General features: G+C 47.4%; 1 protein-coding gene across 9 annotated transcripts in view; it reads right to left on the reverse strand.

Annotated features, from left to right (window-relative positions):
- Positions 1–1,233: 1,233 nt before the first annotated feature.
- LOC144136480 (uncharacterized) overlaps positions 1,234–19,888 on the reverse strand; it is a 600,742-nt gene continuing 582,087 nt past the window's right edge. For 8 of the 9 annotated variants that reach the window (XM_077668845.1, XM_077668842.1, XM_077668840.1 and 5 more), the window contains 6 exons: positions 12,481–12,732; positions 11,346–11,429; positions 11,041–11,217; positions 10,399–10,671; positions 9,758–9,881; positions 1,234–9,555 (listed from right to left, as the gene is read on the reverse strand). In XM_077668845.1, the coding sequence (XP_077524971.1) occupies positions 8,924–9,555; positions 9,758–9,881; positions 10,399–10,671; positions 11,041–11,217; positions 11,346–11,429; positions 12,481–12,732 (1,542 nt within the window). In that variant the 3' untranslated portion in view covers positions 1,234–8,923. Of the gene's footprint in view, positions 9,556–9,757; positions 9,882–10,398; positions 10,672–11,040; positions 11,218–11,345; positions 11,430–12,480; positions 12,733–15,622; positions 15,750–19,888 lie in introns of those variants that run through there. The other variant, XM_077668846.1, reaches the window with a different exon arrangement.

The raw sequence follows: 19,888 nt of genomic DNA on the forward strand, positions 1-19,888 counted from the left end.
TTTTATTTGTTTATGGTTTGGCTCACTCACACCGACGGCGGCGACGCGCGGCTCAACCCACGAGCGGACGCTTAAAAGATATATGCTCTACAACTCAGATGAAACAGGATACCGTATATTTTCGTTTCAGCTGTCAAATGGGAAGCAATATATTATGTCCAATCCATGCCAGGGCCCGACTTTGATGTGGTGATGCACGAGACTATAATTCCGAGTAAAGTCTACTTCATTTTTTGACAAACACTGCCCAAAGCAAGGGCATGAATTTACCTATGCAATCGCAATCAAATATGTCCGCCGCTCACATAGTAACTCAGCTCCGCGCTCAGAATCTTTCATCGGTTAGCTGCGATCCCGCAAACTCCTTTTCTTCGCCAGAGGCTTGAAGCGGGAGGTGTACGTACAGACAGCGACATTTGGGCATACGTAAATACCTAAGAAATGTCAGACTATGATCAATCAAGGTGACATGAAGGGGCTACAAGCGCTTTTCAGGTACGATATATTCCTCCGAATGAACCCGTGGACAAGGGCGGAATTATGTGCAACATTTGGAGGGGGTGGTCCCGTGCAAATTGGCACCAAAATTTTGTTGTGCGCAAATTTTTATCTGCCATCGTGAAATTAGGGTAGGCAGATAGTCAAATAATCATTGTGCAGCGATGGCTACATTACGCTAGCATTTCGAGCCTACAGTGTGGCCACAGTGGCGGCGCCGTGGCTGGTCACGTGGTTGGTCACGTGGTGCGGAGCAGCTGCCAGCGGCGCGGCGCGCCGGTGAAACCGTGCGTGTGTGTGTGTGGGGGGGGGGGGGGGGGGGGGCGTGAATCCACGTCCAGGGATGAAGATGAAGAAGAAGGAATGCCCAGCGACACGGGAGCGGCGAAAGACTGACTTTGCGATTCGACTGAGCGAGTTCAAACTCGGCCAGCTGTAGCTATCGCGTCACTCCAGGTTTGACCAGACCTAAACCACAGCTATTTTTTACACTCATGCAGGAGACCGAACTACATTCATGGCCGACGCATTTTCAAATAGATATGGTAGCCAGAAAGCGTCGCGGTAGGACGCTGTAATGCCGACATCGGGGCTTTGCCTCCACTCCGTCAAACAGTTGCCTCCCATCGCCGGAACATATCCAGTCTGGAAACTGGAAACAAACATGCCTAGCCAAGCATGTATGCATGTGCATGAACTTGCACATGCAAGAGGGTAAGGCGCAGGGACAAATAATGACAAGGCCTGCATTCATTTTATTTGGGAATCTGCCTTATTTTATTGCGCACTTGATGACTGTCTCCCTTCATATAACAGAAAAAAAGAAAGAGAACCAAGACCGCGAACAATATTAAAACATTTTTTTCTTCACACACAGGCGACACCAGAAAAAAAATTAATAAACTCAACAGCATTCATTACACAAGAACTCTCATCTCTCAGGACAACATCACTCTCGCTGATGACCTTGTACAGGGTAAAGGCAAAGAACAAAATTGCAGCTATTATCCCTAGAAGAAAGCAGAACTGCCCAGAGCACAGGCGCAAGCAGGGGAAGCTGCAGTTCAAACACAATGAAGCGCTCAGGGAAGCCCAACTGCCGCGCGAAACACACTACGGCTGCGGCGACTGGCTCCAATGCCCAGCGCAGGTTAAGCAGGCGGCATTGCCACGACTGGCGAGAGCGCTGGTGGCTCCTCTCAGGCGCGTAGCGAGCAGACAAAAGGTTGCGCAGGTCACAGGATCACAAAAGTAATTATAAGAAAAGAAGAAGGCGAAGGACACACAACATCAGCAGCAGAGAAAAAACAGGTTAACGATCTTCTTTTAAAGACATCCCAGAAATTTCAAGAAGGCGCCGTCATGGTTACACATATCTAACAAGAGAACAGAACAAACATTAAGACGCTAAAAGGGCAAAAAATAAAATTAAGGAAAACCCAGAAAGCTCGGTCTTCATATCATAATGTATAGCACCACTGAATAAAACAACACGAGAAAAACAAAAGCAATAGGAAATGCTTTCTTCGTAAACGCTCGACAAGCGATTTCAGCCATCTTCGCTTTCTCGTTTGCCTTCTACAAAAGCGAGCGAGAAGAAAAAAATGAAATAAACAGATGGCATGTAAAAATGTATACCGGATGCATGCACACGCAAAACATTGACTAGCTGGGGAAATATGCCAACAAGACAGAACACTCCCACTCGCTCATCTCAGAGCAACGAAATGCGAAGAGATGCGAACCTGCTACATCGTTGCTACGTCGGCCCGACGCTTGCTGTTCATGCGCATTGTTTGCCATTCGGTGCTCTTAAACAGGGATAACGGAGCTCTAAAAAATCGGCGAGCAAGCCACTCGCTGAATGTACTCAAGGCGGAAGCTGCTGCAAACCATCAAAAGGCGAACGAACCTACGATGCAAAAATTTACAACAGTGACATGGCTGGTACGTCCAAGTTGGCGAATGCGTGAAACTTGAGTGATATGAACCCTTCATACTCAAATTTGCATCGCTGTTTTGCTCAGCAAACAAGTCCACCACGCCTGAAGGAGGTGTAGTGGCTTAGGTTTTCCCTGATTACACCCACAACGAAAACTGCAAGTAGTTCAAAACTCCTACAAATTACTCCAGCCTTCCTAAACTGCAAGATAACCATTTTAGCGTGACAAAAGTTCATGGTATAAAGCATGCAACAGAGGCAAACAACACGCTGCAGTTGGCGTCAGCAACTTCCCCATGCGATTTAGTTAGCGGATTTGGAAATCGAAGTAAAGTATACGTAATGAATGCCAACAAAATCAGAAGCGTGGCACCTGCGTTACGCATGTAGCTAGCTGGCAAGCAAACATCGTGCTTAGAATGCACGCATCAGTGGGGGTCTCACACTGGATGCCAAAAACTGGAAGTATGCTGGCGAGGCAGATGTATGTATTAAGCAGATGGACGTATCATTTCCTGATGACATGCGTGTGCTCCTCCGTCAAAGAGGAACTTCAAGCTCTGACAAGAAGACGTATAGGCCGGCAACGAGGGGACTGTCAAGTACGGTTTCAAGAAAGTAAGAACAAGCAAAAGAAAAATTTAATTGTGCACCCTATGTTGAGCACAGGTTTCAGGTTCTCAGTCAGTGCAGTCCCTGCAAGAGAGATGCAGGAAAACAGGTAGTGGGAGTTCGAGGTAAAAAAAAAAAATGTACACGATGCAGGCAGATATCTCCATCCATGTAAGTAAGGTTCGCGTCCGCGACAAAGGAGGGGGTGTACGTGTGTGCGAGGCATACTTCCGTATACAAACACAGAGCATTCCAAACTTCCTTTCTCTCGACATGTTCTAAGTATCGCTTTGCTTCTGTCTTGCTTTTTAAATCTCTTTTAGAGGGAAAGCGCCCCGGGGACTGGAAAGAGTTCAGTACACTTCAATCCAAAATATGATTTTGAAATACCCGCAATAGACCTCCAGCCCCCGAAGACCTTCCTGCTAAAAGTCTAAGAGGAACTCTAGTCACAGCACCACGGCAAAAAAGTCGCGCACACCTATTCGTTCCTTTTTTTTTTATACCTTCATTTCTCTTTCCCATTCTCGTGTCATTCCTGTTTTTTTTTTTCTTCACGATTACTATATGACCTGGTACACTTCCACCAAGGTAATAAAAAGAAGGCAGCTGAAATGCGCATTCATTTGTAACCGTAGATGCCGCCACTGTTTTTGCTAAAACGCAGCGACAATGTTCTTTTATGCTCGGTTCACAGCCGCATTGCTCTAGGTTTCTATCAGTATGATCATGGGCCACGACATTGCGCCACGGTCCGACTACCTATCCTCAAGGCAGAAATTTTGAACACAAGAGAAAGATTACAATCAGGCGAAGTTAAGTGGATCATGACAAAACCTGATCAAGAACAACACTCATTACATGTTAAGTGCAATATGAGGGAGCTTTGAACTGCCCTATCGGTGCGAAATTTTACGATGACCCTGTGGTGGGTGTTTGAGCTTCTGCTGAGCTTCTGCTACACCCTTGAGGTCTGAGTGGCATTTGCACATGCCAAACACGTACGTACTGCCTTGTTTTTATTACCCAGGAGAGAAGAGAACAAAGGTCACGCTCTGCAAGAATAACTGCCTCCACTGTCTAGTCAAGGTAGAAACTAAAGAACGCTACCCAAATGCGCGCCAGTCACTAGTGCCCGTGCAAAGGTACCAATACTTCTCAACTCGGAATAAAATCCAAAGAATGTCACCTCTACACCAGTACAATGGGGCCACTGATTCACTAGCACAGGCATCTAAACTTTCTAGCCATGAAGTGCCCAGTTTCAAATGAGAAGAGCTTGTTTGAGAGATTTTGCTCATAAAGAAGTCATATTCTAAAATTCTCATCACCCTAACTCAATGATAGCTTTTACATAAGACTTAATAAACATCTTCAAAGAAAACTTTTTTTTCAGTTCTTTTTCGCAGCTAAAGCCCAAGCAGAGGTCCAGATTTGCAAAAAATGCTTAGTTTTTTTCATCAAGATGTAAATGAGTGCCGACTGAATGGCAGGTATATATGAAAGATTCCTTGCAGAGTGCGACCACAGGATCATGAAGTGCCCTCACTTTTTCTTGCATATGGCTTTACTCACAGTCTTACGCTCACTCACGATCAAACAGAAAAACAACCACAAAAAGAAATTTGGAAACATGAAGAAGAGGCAGAAAGGAAAGGTGGGAAACGTAAAATGCAACAAAGCATCATTGAAGAGTACAAAGGAGGGAAAAAAAAATAAGCACACAGAAGAAACAGCGTGCCCGAAGCTTCGCCGCGTTCCCCCTATAATTGTATAATATGCATCAGCATGTGTAGAAATCCCTGAATGTTGACAGGAGAACGAGGCGGAACGGCGACACACAACACTGCAGAATGCATGTATATATATGTATATATTTGGACTCAAAAAAACAATGTTCCACACACATGCATACGTACGCTCATTCTTGAAGAGAAAACAAGGCCCATGAATGATGGGAGACTTCACCACAGACTGCACACAAGAAGGACAAAAGGGGAGACAAAAAGTAAAAGCAAGAAAAATTAAGACTATATAGATGTCAAAAATTATAAGATACTCTTTTTAAGAAGAAAAAATAAAGACGAGAAATAAAGAGAGCGAGAGAAAGACTCTGCTTCGCAATCTTCTTCTCTCAGGCAATATTACACAACATAAGTTACTGTTGCACACTTCCCTGCATTTCAATCTTTCGATTAAGACAACAGAAAAATACCCGCTTTTCAACAATGTCGATCCTATTGCGAAATGCTGCTTGTTGTGTTTGTGTCATGTGAGCATGACTGTGAGTGTGGTGTGTGAGAAAGTGTGGTGCATGCCCAAGTTGTGAGTGCCCGGTGTGTGCATGTGGACTGCTGAAAATGACTGATGTGGCGTAAGTGGCTCGATTGGCACTGAAGAAGCAGTGTGCTCTTGCAAGGCGGCATATAAGAACCTCTTCCGAAAGAACTGCGTTAACGGGCAAGTATACAAACACATATTCCCATAAAGAAGGGTTAAACATGGAAGCAACTACACCGGTCCAGCAACAGATGAGAATGAAAATGAAAAAGAAAAGAAAGGAAGATATGAGATAACTAGCAACACAGTGACGTCGCCAATGGCAACGCAGTCTCAAGCCCGGAAAGCTGACATTATGCCACGCCAAATGCTTCGTGATGACACCTGCAACGTAGATTGGCATGATATCAATGTTCCTGAACATAAGAAAAGAATAATAGAGATGGACTGCCTCTAACTGGACTTTCCAAGGCCCTAATGGTAATTTTGTGCCAACAAGCTAAACTGTATGATGTGCAGTGATAAAACAAAAAAGGAAAAGGAGATCAACTCAGCAAGCTTAGAGTTCTGCCGTTTTCATTGGCAAAGGGTAGCGTGGCAGATGGTGAGACCCTACTCTGTATTTGACCACAGGCGATGTAATACAGCCCAAAAACAGGATGATGACACTCTTAAACTGTTCAAACTGATCAACCATTTTCATACTGCCTGTCATTTATACCATTTAATACCTGAGCAGAAAAAAGGTAGCAAAAAGAGAACCAGATACCAGCCGACAGATGACTGCCAATGCACAGCTAACAATGCATAACAATGCACAACTGAGATAGTGACTGATCAAAAGCCAATTACATGTAGCCGCCAGGAAGAGACACTGACATCTCTGTAGCAAGGTGCATAAGTCGCTGGGATTGAGCTTCAAAGCATTGCCAGATCAAACAGCGAGAGGGCTTGAAGAAGTGACAGGATATATCACTAATTTGGGTTTGATTTCCCAGTAGCTGGGTACTAACATTAATTTCCTGCAATGAAATGTGTGGTATTCAGCTTTGGTGTACCAACAAATAGGCATTAGTAAAGTGAGCTTATTCACCATCATGTAACAAAAAACAATTGGTCACTTTCAAAATCCATGGCCAGTAGCAACAACAAAAACCATTCCTGCACTAGACACAAGTACAAATTTAGGGAATATGCATTTTGCCATACACCTTGTGGGGAATTAGTTCAGAAAACCGGATCGCAAAGTAAAGATTACACAGTGCGCTGGGGAGAACCTAAGAGACCAAAACCCATCCATATGGCAGATTGCAGTAACTCAAGTTTGTCTTTTCTGAGTGAGCAGACTAGTAGTTTAAATTCAATGAAGTATAAAGTACTCACAGCAACACACACAAAACAGTGCGAATGAACATGGCATTCAGGTTGGTAATAGAACACCACAGGAAACGAGTGTCACTTAACACACCAATTAGTGGAGCATTCTTGGGCCAATATGTATAAAAGAACTCATTACATAAATCCTTCCAAATGATTTTCACCACTCTCCATGCATTCACTCGTAAATATAATACTAGCAGCTGTTACTCTGACAAACGGACGTCATTTCTAAAGTTGCACGCACATTGTGTATAATTATATATATATATATATATTTAAATTACGTTAACATTTTTTTGAGTTTGCTGCTTTCAAGTGTTTGATTTTGAGAGGGGGGCAATACAGGATGACTTAAACTCTGTCCTGTTTTACTTTTATTTTCTTGTGCTTGCAGTGTCAAAAAGATGCCAGCCTTGCTAAGGAAAGTTGCTTCGATTGTCAGGAAATATCATCATTCTTGACATATCGGAAGAACACGCACACATTCAAAGCTGTTACATGAAGCAATCCAGCTGGGTTTCAATGCACTAAAGAAAGCTATTTTGATTCCATGACTGGCCCTGAACTACACAGGGACCCTGTGCATACTTGCTGCTTTTGACAACCGCAATTCATTCACCGTGCAAGTTTTCTCTGTAGGACAAAACACGACGGCAGAGAGATTACGTTGCTTTTTACCAAATATCCACATAGCAGTTTGACAATACGATAAAGCTGATTTTTGTGCAAAACTAGGATATCTGATAATTTAATTCCAATAAGCAGAGCATATCCACATCAATGTCGTCATCAGAGCACTGCTACGCCCACTTGCTTTGGACACTGCTTGCACAAGAAAGGACACATCGCGAGAAATGCAGTTAAGCCCGAAAGTGTACCACAGCCTCCATTAATGGGGGAAGGAGAAGGGTTTGTCTCGACAGCCATCCCACTGAGACTTATGTACAGGACACAATCAACAATGCACAGGTGGGAAAACTCTCCTAAATATAAGCCAACAATGCAATACAAAAATTGGACACATCCTTCCTTTGATACTATCTTGTTTTCCTTCACAAAGAAAAGAAGCGTTGCAAACCATGAGAGAAATGAAGTTGAGAGGGTGCAAAATACACGTAAAACCAGATAAATCTCTATCCAAGGTCAACACAACTATATTTGAAACTAACATCAGCTTCAGTGATGAGACACTGGTATAAAAAAATGTACACTGTATACATAATATGTCAATAGGATAAAACACTTTTTATGTATAATGGCACTGGCAGCTATCTCGTCTCTATTATCTTTTTTTTTCTTTCTAAATGTGTGTTTCCCAAATTGAATTCACGTCTGCCTGCCTTAAGTGCTCAAAGAGTAGTGGTCAGATGGTATGAATTCCTGCAGAGTGTGAGTGAAAAAGTAAATGGTGAGATTTTTGGTCCGAATAATTGCACTAGGCAAAAATGCAATTTTGAGGTAGAGCGGTAAAAAACAGGAATTACCAGCTTTATCTGAGGTAGCATAATCATGCCTTCCAAATCGGCAGTGCTGCTTAAACATCAAAAAGCAAATCTAAAGAAAAATGTCACCACTATGTAAAAAGGACAATGATAGGATGCACGTACAACAGGCCATAGACAAGTAGAACACATGGATATCTCGTTGGATTCCACAGCCTGAGCACAGTTTACACTATTTTACAGACAATTCATGAACTCTTCTGCTTTTGCAATATTCCCTGAGTAGCTTACTGCATTTACAGCATCGTACACAGCGTCCATTCAGCCCTAGCCTGCAGGAACGCAAGCTGCACGGGGCTCATCACTTGAGTGGGTCTCTTCGCGAGTGAAAAGACAAAAAAGGTGTCAGGACTGCACCGGACCCGCGCCCCTGAATGCAGTGTTTCTTGAGGTAGGCAGGGGGGGGCCGGCAACTGGGTCCACGATGGGTGTAGCCAGTGGACAACGGTGCTATTCCAAACAGCGTCCATAGCTTCAACAGTTGTGGTCGCAACGCGAGCACGCTTTCGCGCCAACAAAACTAGAAGACAAATTACGCGTCGTCGGGACACTGGGAGGTCGTAGGAAAGGGGAAGGGAAGTGAGGCTGGTCGCGCGTCCACACGCGCGTGGCCTTCTGATATGGTAGGAACTGGTGGTGGTGAAGGGTGGTGAAGGGGCGGGGGGTAGGGGGAAGAGAAGATGCCAGGGAGGACGGAGGTGCCGTCCTCTCACTCCGTCTTGATGAGGGCTGGCGGAGAGTGGGCATGTGGAGGCGGCGGCAGCGGCCGCGGGGGATGGGCGGCGGTCGGGGTAGGCGCGTGGGGGGGCGACGGCGTGGACGCGTTGCTCGCGAGCGACGCCGGCGAGTGGAGGGCGCCCAGTGGCGGCAGCGGCGGCGGGCTGCTCAGGTGCAGTCCCGGAGGTGGTGGCGAGGCCCCCGCCGCGGCGCCCCCTGGGGGCGGGTTGATGCGCTTCTCCTTCTGGCGCCGGTTGCAGAACCAGACGCGGACCACCTCCTTCTCCATGGAGAGGCCCTCGGCCAGCACAGCGATCTCCTCCGACGTGGGCTTGGGGTTCTGCACGAATGCCTTCTCGAGCGCCACACGCACGCTCGTCTCGATGCTGGTGCGCTTCTTGCGGCGCCGGCCGATCGACTCCGGCGTGGTGTGGGCGTTGGCGAGGGCAGCCGGGTTGTTGAGCGAGGCGTCCGCGTCCTCAAGCCATCGCTGCAGCAGCGGCTTCAGCTTGCACATGTTCTTGAAGCTCAGGTTGAGCGCCTCGAACCGGGAGATGGTGGTCTGGCTGAAGTCATTGCCGTACAGCTTTCCCATAGCCAGGCCCACATCTCCCTGTGTGAAACCTGTGTGGGCCAGGAAAGGCAATGGCTCAAAATTACGGTGCGTGCGCACAGCACGCAAGCTCTGCCCTGCCTCTAGGGCATGCACTGACTAATGGGCAGCTTCAGCAGCATTAGTGCTGACGATTTTCAAATAAAAGATAAGCCAGGTCATTCAGCATACGAATAAAGTTTACTGTAAGTTACGGCAACATCGTGAACCTACCGAGCTTGATCCGCCTTTGCTTGAACGTTTTGGCAAACTGCTCGAGCTCTTCCAAGTCCGTCATTTCCTCTGGACTTGGCTCCGCTGGTCTCGATTTGACTTGGTGAGGACCTGTCGGCGCTTGCTGCAAAGTGACGAGAGAAATGCACGCACAGTCACTAAAGGGACCAAAACATTGGCAACGATTCTACTATGCGCATATGCTATAGGGCGAGAAAAAAGGAAAAAGGAATAGACTCAAGGTACGAACAAAGCTGCTCTGAAGGAAGCAACACCTGTGTCATGTTAATTTGATTGCACCATTTATACTGTAATGAAGCCTGACTGCATCTCTGGCCAGGAGACAGTGCAAGTAATGACTCCACTACCACAGTGTGATGCATGAAAGCACATTGTACCGTGCTGACAGATGTCAGATATGTCTCGAGTACCACATGCGCAAGTTTAGCATAGTATCTCCTTTTCTATGCTTTTTGCATTTTCACCATACAGAAATCACTGAAAGAGCTTTGGAGCATGAACCTGCCAAGCCGTCAAGCAAAGTGTTCTCTCGGCCCTCTAAAAGCACGACGCCCGCGTCTGCATCCACCACGAAAAGAACACAGCTTGAACAGTAGACACTGGTACTGCTGGGAACCAACCTTGTGCTGAATGTGAGCCATGTTGTGTGGCGACTGGTGCAATGCCCGGTTGTGCCCCTGGTGCTCCTGTTGCTGTTGCTGCTGCTGCCGCTGCTGTTGCTGTTGGTGGTGTTGCTGCTGAAGCTGGTGCAGCTGCTGCTGAGCGGCAGCGGCAGCGGCAGCCGCCACGGTGGCTGCCGCTTGCGACGAGAGCACCCCAGGGGGCAGCGCCTGGCTGGCCTGCAGCTGCAGGTTCTGCAGGCTCTGCTGCATCAGGCCCTGCTGGAGGAGACCCTGCGCGAAGTTCCAACACAATTGCAGTCAATGTTCAGGTTTGAATGAGAAGAGAGTCATTAAAAGGCAAAGCAGGAATTATTTTTCAAGACCGGTTGCCACACAGCAAGTGGGCACAAGGTGATAATGACAACCCGGAAGGGCCACTCATCAATACCGGTGCACCAGCCATATATGAGCCAAACATAAGACATCCTTCCCAATAACTTAACCTATGTAATACACCTAACTTTAGCCGTGGATCTCATTCTCATCTCAAAAAAAGGCGCCGTCGACACAGCGCATTGCCAGAAAAAGAGCAGAGCACTGCGCGACTTGAGAGTCGCGCAACAGGCACATGGGCAGAGGACGCAGGTGCGAGGAACGTACCTGGTTCTGCAGAAAGAGTTGCGCTTGTACATTCGCTGGCAGCTGTCCCGGCTGCAAAAACACAAACTGGCCCATTTGATTTTGAAGGTTTTGCTGGTGCTGCTGGAGTTGCTGTTGTAGCTGCTGGAGCTCCTGGCTACTGACAGGAAGACCAGGAAGACCCGAAGCCGTTGGCAACTGCAATAGGGATGGCAAAAGGTGGAGAAGCACATAGACGACTTCGCTGTTGTGGGAGAAGAGGATACAAGGACAGTAATGATGCCCATTTTCATGCTTGATATGAAAAGAGTGGCGCATGTCCTTACCTTGCCTACATGCTGCAACTGCTGAGCCAATCCAGCCTGCATAAGAAGGCTCGGCTGCTGGCCCTGAGCTCCAGCCACCATCAGCTACAGAGATAAACACATTTGGAGTCCCGTGAGCCTGACGAAGGTTATCACAAGATATTTGCAAGGCGCGACAAATATGCATTTTTAACAAGCAGTTATACCGTCGAAAGAAACAGTAACTACACAAAGCGACAAAGACCATTCCCTAAGCATAAAAGGAGGATTTGTTTGAAACCATATAGCATAGAATTAAATAGCAATTCATTCACGGCTGATCCAAATTTCACCCGATGGAAACGAATAAGTCTGCAGTTAAAGGGGTCATGACACCAATTTTCAGGCTCAAGCTGTTTATTGCTTGTTGTTCGCTATACATCTCGGAACAATTGGACAAAATAAGAGCTCATTTGGTGTAACAAGTAATTTGTAATTGAATTTTTAAACGTTCTCCTGAACCATCTGGCCGTTAGGCAACACTGGCGCGCTTGCGGTTCGTGACGACATAAACTGACAGTCACGTGCTTGCTCGCTACTGATCGACTGAACTGCACTTACTGAGCATAGGAGAGTGAGTTGTTCATTGTTCAGGCTTGGGTTGGGGTGGGGTGAAAGGGGGCTGTTGGAGGGAGACAAAGACAACAAAGGTCTGTGTCCTTCCCTGCTCTGTCTACCTTCTGCCCGGTCTTGGTGACTTCATCACAATGTACCACGACCGTGCTCGAGTAGGCGCGCACTCTGCTAAGCACCGACAGTGCGCACAGCAGTTTTGCACAGAAGACGGCGCTTTCATTTCATGACGTCACTAGGCTGCTTCAATATGACTGTCACTGCCAGGGGGAGGGGCTTAGAGTCGATAACTTCAAGTTGCAATTTCAAGCTCAGATGAGCGTGAAGAGCCCTACTTCTTTTTTAAGTGTGCATAATTAAGTCGTGGCTGGTAGCTGCTGCGTAAAACCAGAATTTGATGGTAAACCATGTCATGACCCCTTTAAGGAGACATTAAGGGCTAATCAAGCCGCGACGTTATGTATATGCGCATAGTTCCTCCCTCCGTAGTCGCTCGCCGCAGCTCATTTCCTGCATGGGGTGGTCTGGAGAAGAGCAGTCGCACCTGGTTGAGCGAGAGCTGTCCGGCGGCGGCCGCCGCGGCCAGTGCCGCGGCCGCCGTGGTGGTCACCAGCGCGGACGGGGGCACCGAAGGTGCCGGAGTCGAGGCCGCCAGCATTCCGGCGACGGGCCCCGTTCCCGCCTGGCCGTTGGCCGCCGCCGACGCCGACGCCTTGCCGCTGCCCGGCGCCATCTTCGCTTCCAGCTGCTCGTCGTCCACCTCGTGGAAGAGGCCCGACCGCGCTGACTTCTTGATCTGCAAGTTGTGACAATAACGAAACCGCTTTGCTCGAATTATCGCTTTATACAGCATTATTCTAATCACGCCTACCCCGCTTAGTGCGAAAGACAAACCATACAAACTGCTGAGGCTTGTGCATAGAAGAGAAAGATCTGACCCTTCGCTTTCTGTCTTTTGCCCTCTGGCCGTCACGCAATGCCAACTATCGACGCTATTTTGCGTAACCCCATGGCGGTAAAATGGGCTATCGTCTCCCGTCAGCCTTGCATGCACGTGGCAGTCAGCACAATATGTCCCCATGGCCGGGCCAGACCCGGAGGCACTTGTCCACGGAGGGGGAATAAAGGAAGGGAAAGAGCGAGGGAAGGCCCATTTTGCAGGCACATGCTTGCTATTACTGTACGTACTAAGGTCTTGACCCGACTGTCGCTACAGTCCTTTTTATCCATAGCTTAAACTAGATGATTGACGGTGGATACAACTTTATAAAGAGCATCAAGGCACTGCAAGAGGCATCGCACCGTAACATGTGAGAACAGTTCACGCGGCACAACCTACGTATTTCCTCTGCAAACCACTAGCCGTTACGAACATTTGCGCGCCTCAGTGTTAACTTTATACACTGTGCATTCTTGCAGAAAATAGAGCGCTTTGTATTTATAAGCCCTTGAGCTTTTGAACAAATATACTGGCTCTAAAGAAGTCTTCTGGCCTTCCCGCCAATAATTAGTTTGTTACGGAGAGGGTTTACCATATTCGTGATATATAGCACACACACACACAATATATATATATATATATATATATATATATATATATATATATATATATATATATATATATATATATATATATATATATAACACATTACTTTTAATTTACCAGGCTCAAATTAAAGATCTGTGCACACAGGTATCGCTGCACCGTATGAATGTTCAGGTATGCATCATACATTAACTGAATTATACTCCCACAAGTTTATAGCAACGAGAGCCAAACTATAATGATTCGCGTTATTTTGTAGTTACAGCAAAAGTCACACTGGTATGTGTCTTTCGCGCGCCAATAGCGGCCGATTAAGGCGATTTGTTAGGCGCAGAGCCTTCAAGAGTTGGTATTCTTGCCTTGCGCGTTTTTGAATGATTTTTTTTTTCTCATTTCGTGCTCTATGCACCTCTCAGAAATGACGCCGTAAGAAGAATTTGCGACTGACGGAGCAACGCTGTGTACTCGGCACAGTACGTGAACAGCTACGGAATGATTTATGCCACGTGGGGTTATTTGGCGTGCACTGAAATCTCAGAATACAAGCCTTTTTTTGTGTGTTTCGTCCGAATGCTGCCGCGGCGACCGCAATCGAACCCGCGACCTTGGGCACAACAGCCGAACGTCGTTGCTACTGCAGCGCGGGCAGGGCTTCAGATCTGTAAGGGCACCTAGTTGCTCTGTACAGTTCTGTAATTGGAATGTTTCACGTATTTAAAGCCGCTAAAATGAGTTAATCGGCTAATTTCAAAAAAAGTAACGAGTGGATAATAGACGTTTTTAGAATACCGGAGACGTACTACCGGAGACGTATACCGGTTTACCGGACCCCACTTGCGCATGCGCAGTGGCATTGTTGGGGTGAGAGGGAGCCACTGCGCGTTCGCAGACGGCGTCCGGTAAACCGGTATGCGTCTCCGGTAGTACGTCTCCGGTAGTACGTCTCCGGTATGCTAAAAACTTCTAGTAACGATACTCGTACGTGTACTAGGCGACCGCCAGCCACCACAGCTCCAGTTACGTTACTTCAAGTCACACCACTGCTCTGCAGAAGTGCGGTTCAAGTTACGCGACACGCACTGCGCGCGTGTATTTTCTTCAGGTTTCCAGCGCCTCGCAATCGACATCAAGTCCACCGGCGGCCAGAAGGGCCGACAGCGCTCGCAAGCCGGCGGCGTGGAGGCGTACAAACAGCAACGTCACTCACCCTCGACAATCGGGTCTTAGCAGACACACCGCGAAGGGCGCAATCTAATCGACTCGCATTATTTCCCGCGCGCTCACAAACAGACGCGGATAAGCTATGAACGCCACAAATTCGTCCTTCGAGCCGAGCGCTATACATATACGTTTTTACCTACACACACTCAAGAGCCACGCATGACGCGAATGGATCCGGCGTAAAAAAAAAAAAAAAAACTAGAGAGGGCCGAAGAGATTGAAAAGGTCGGGAGAACCGAGCATGCTTCGACTCGTGAAAGAACGCAGAAAAAAACTGCACAAATTTCCGTTCGATGGAGTCGACGCGAACTAAAAGTTGTAAGCGGTATACCGAGAGCAGTATAGCGCGAGAAAAATCCAAAATCATATACGCATCGCAAAATGAGCAGCTCCTATTACTGCCGCCATTTCCCGGGTTGTAGCTGACTCTAGCCACAACTTGTGGGAACCAGCAAAGGTTAAACGCCAAACACTGCCACTGCGTTAAGTATGAGAGCTACGTGACAAAGACCCTTGATACAGGGTCTCCCGTAACGTCCGTATTATCAAATACAGCTCCTTTCTTCTGCGCAGTCAGTCAAGGGCTGAATTGTGCTAGTTACCATCGTTAACTATCCTATAGTTACTACTTCATCCACTGCGCGAGTCCCTTTACTTGCGCGCGCGCGCGCGCGCGCGCGCGCGCGCGTGTGTGTGTGTGTGTGTGTGTGTGTGTGTGTGTGTGTGTGTGTGTGTGTGTGTGTGTGTGTGTGTGTGTGTGTGTGTGTGTGTGTGTGTGTGTGTGTGTGTGTGTGTGTGTGCGTGTGCGAGCGCAAATAATCTCATTCACCGAAACAGGGCTGCTTTCAAGAGGCGGCAAGCAACGAAACCCCGCGCAGGACACTGCAACATAAATCGGGAAAGTGAAACGACAGGTTACCTTTCGCTGCAGCATGGCGGCGTTCGAAAAGGGGGCGCGCTAGTCGCGCGCGCGCGCGCGACAAGTCCCGCCGCTGTCGCAGAGTGCGAGAGAGGGAGCGTGCGTACGGGTTAACAACCGTGGCCCCTCAATACAACACAGGGCCGACTGCTGCAGTGGCCGCAAGCGCACACGGTCCGCCCGGACAGACGGACCCCCCTCCGAGGAGCGCAAAGCGCATAAAGGCGCACCGGCGGATATCGGCGCTGGAGGCGGTTTGCGCGGCGCAAATGCCAAAGCAGATGCCAGATGCGAGTGATGAGCCGCGGTAATTGCTTTCCCCTGCGGCCAGCCACAGCGGCGACGCTGGATTTGCGTGGCAGGACGCATCCGAAATTGAGTTCGCGTCCCGTCGCTCCGTCGGGGACGGTGATGTGGCCTGGATTCAAACATTTCAATCTCGACTGTGCCCTGACATGCAATTATCGCGCGGAATGTTTACGGAGGAGGAGGTTGGGGCGGTATTTCAAAACGCTGCGAAAGGCAGCGTGTTCCTCATGAGCGGGCCCGGCATTAAATGAGACAGAGGGAGGGCGAAAGAATATATATATATATATATATATATATATATATATATATATATATATATATATATATATATATATATATATATATATATATATATATATATATATATATATATATATATCAGAGGAAAACAGGTCCACATTGTGTGACCGTTCGTGACAAAAAACAAATGCACAGATGCACCGTAGAAGGGAACGCAATCCTCCACAACAGTGGCTAATGAGTTCGAATCCGGCCTGCGACAATTGTGACAAGAAGCGGAATGGAAAATCCCACTATCCTCAGCTACAAGTCGCTCAGATAAGAATCCATATGCGCAGGTATCATTATTCGAAGTTGTTTTTCCCGTTCCCGGCCTGTCACACGAGGGCACCGACGATTTACTGCTAACAACAGGCAAAGCTTCGTTCCTCTCGAGCTATACATTTTTAGGGCACAGACACGAAACTTTTAAACATTAACAATGAATATGATATGTTTCCTGAGCCCAAAGGATGGCACTGGATAATGTTTCAAACCGCACGCACTGCGCGGAACGTAATAAGATTTTTAAATAGTGGCCAGCGAGCATCTGCGAAATTTCCATCCACACGTAAATCGAAAAACTGACGCATATTGTCAGAGCAGCATAAAAAAAAATTGGAAGTGACACAAAAAGACTGCTTACTTGTGGGAATGCGAAGTCATTACTGTCTCTGTGTGTACTGTTTATGCGTAATGTTTGTACACGCATTAAAGTTGTTTTCTACGAGCTTGCGTGTATGGCACCACACGGAACGCTGTACGACGAACGGTTTCGGCACAATTTCGATACGAAAATCCGGGAAGGCGTACAATTGAAGGTGCATGTGTCGTCGGTTCGAAGCCCTGTCGCAAGCTAGACTCCCCACTTGGCTACCCCATGTAAGCTATATAAGCAACGAGAAATCGTATCACACCACACGGAACGCTGTACGACAAACGGCTGCGTCACAATTTTGGTACGAATGTCACCACACTAGTAGAGCCACGTGCAGCTGGGCCAGTGGCGAGTATATATGAACGAATGACATGTAAACGATTGTCAGAAGTGGCGGTGCTCGGCTTGCGTGCGTCATACGGCCGCTTGATGACGTCACCTTATTTTTCTTGGCATCGCTGCGGTTTTCTGCACCATCTCGCGCGAGCGCACACACACATCACACACGTCGTCTCGTAATGGGACTAGTAATGACTTCGCATTTTAATCGTTGCAGCTCTGTGTCAGTCTGTCAGCATTCGATGACGCAGAATTTGAGAATTTCCTTGCCGGCGTAAGGTGGAGGCTCGAGCAACGGAACTTTTCCTGGCGTCGGAAATTTCCCAGCGCACGTGACCATCAGCGCTGCAGCGGTCGAACGTGACGTCACACACAAGCCGTGCGCTGGCGCTGACCGAAACAGGAACTGATAGTAAATAAATGACCTCTAATTAACTAGTCACTCCACGCTCAAGTTTACTGGTTCGATTTTCATAATTGCTGCACCTGTATGGACACACCAAGGAAAGACCAAAGACGCACAAAAAAATTCACGTCTACGCTTCTTCAAATAAAATCCACAGAAATATTCAAGGGAGCTCCTCTGGCAAGCAAACGTGCTGGCGTGCTATACTGCTACATTCGCGGCCGCCCCGGCGACACATCATTCATCGCGTCCAGATGCAAAAGGTACTTCAGCACTGAGATTATCAGCACTACACGAGTGCTATTTTTACTAACCTCTAAACCAGGCCCCATGACTCGCATAAAAACAAAACAAATATGCAAGCCCAGCTCCGAGATGGACAGCTCACAACGTATGACGATGACGAGTAAGAGACAAGGGGACTGACGTGCACATTTAAGTCTCCCAGTGAGGACGATATCGCTCGCCTTTGTCAGTCACCATTTCCGGTCTTTCGAGACAGTTGTTTTGCTCAAACACGTGATTCAATAAAGAATGGCAAGAAAAATAGGGTGACGTCATCAAGCGGCCGTATGACGCACACAGCAGGCCCAGCACTGCCATTACAGACAATTTGCATGTCGTGTATATATATATATATATATATATATATATATATATATATATATATATATATATATATATATATATATATATATATATATATATATATATATACACACACTCGCCTCTGGCCGACCTCCATGTGGCGCCAGTTTTCCCGACAAAATTAGTACCAAGATTGTGACGCAACCATTTGTAGTATACAGCGTTCCGGGTGGTGTCATAAGATTTCTCGTTGCACGTAGCTTATACATGTGCTCGTCAAGTTGGAGATGCGTGTTGGAGGCAAGCGCTTACCATGTGTTTTTTTCTCCCCTTTCGTCTCCGTTTTTGGCGCTGTTTTTTTGGACATGTATCACCAACTCGCCCGCCTAGCTATTGTGTTAGTTTCAAGTTGGAGGATAGCTTGCGACAGGGATTCGAACCGACAACATATGCACTCTCAATTGCACGCCTTCCCAGACACTTTGCCTGTTCCCTTAGGGCGCGGTTGAGGTGTCTACCGAGATGGGAGCGGGACAGTTACTGCGCCATATCCTTTCTTCAAAAACCAATTTTCTCATCAATATTGTGATGCAACCGGCTGGTGGGTAGGTGGATATCAATGTACCCAGGGACAGTAATGCTTTCGCATTTCCACCGACAAGCCGTGCTCGCCAATAAGAGAATGCACAGGACTGCACTGCGCCCAGCCGTATAGCGGAAACGCTGTTCCCTCACGCTCACGGTCAGCTCGATTCGCTCATCCTTGGACGTGTTTTCTGGCTTGGCCTTCCTTATCGGGCCACATTTCGGCGCCAGGGTCTTCTCGTGCGTGCGGGGGCACACCGCGAGGAGGCACATTCTCCCTGCAGCCATTGTGGCCTTCTTATCGCTCTCAGCGGGAGGGGGCGAGACGATAAGCAAGGAAGTAACGTAGGGTCCCTGAATGCGGTTACGGTACTCTCGCAGATTAGAATACACCGCCACGAAACGGGCTCGATAAGTCCTCTATCGCACACGGTTTCCTTGCGCAACCGTGCCAAGAGTTTAGTGCCTAGGCTTTTTTTTTTTGTCGTTTTCGTCCGTCACGGTGGCATGATATCAAGCGGTTCATCACTAATTTCGGAGAAAGTTAACGTCGCACGATGACGTGCAAACATGAAACGATATACAGTCTAACCTCGCTATAGCGAAACGGTTTATAACGAAGTAATGGATATAACGACGGAATGACGATTCCCCTTGGAAGCTCGGTCAACACGGGCTATAACGAAGCTACGGCTATATCGAAGTTATCGTCGGGTCGCCCCTTCAACTTCGTTATAACGAGGCTAAACTGTCGAGGTGTTATAGGTTGAGCACCGTGCCAGCAGACTACAAATTATTTCTGAAAAGATGCGTTATTTCGATCGCCTCGAGAATAATGCTGCGCCGAGCAACAGTACCGAGGAAGCGGGAACAGTCACTGAAATAAGCCACAAAGTGTTTTATTTAGCCCTGTACCACCGGAACTACGTCGTAACCTTCAACCGCTGCTGCCTGTATAGCCAAGGAATCGGAAAGAAAGAGAAATCAAAGAATGATACATTAATATCAACGATTAAAGAGCAGTGCTGAAATTTTTTTCTCGCATCTGACACAGAGAGGCTTAGTCATGGATCGGTTTCCCGACACCAGCCAGGAAAGAATT

Source organism: Amblyomma americanum, chromosome 6, assembly GCF_052857255.1.
Source record: "Amblyomma americanum isolate KBUSLIRL-KWMA chromosome 6, ASM5285725v1, whole genome shotgun sequence".
In the NCBI taxonomy this organism is placed as follows: Eukaryota; Metazoa; Arthropoda; class Arachnida; order Ixodida; family Ixodidae; genus Amblyomma; species Amblyomma americanum.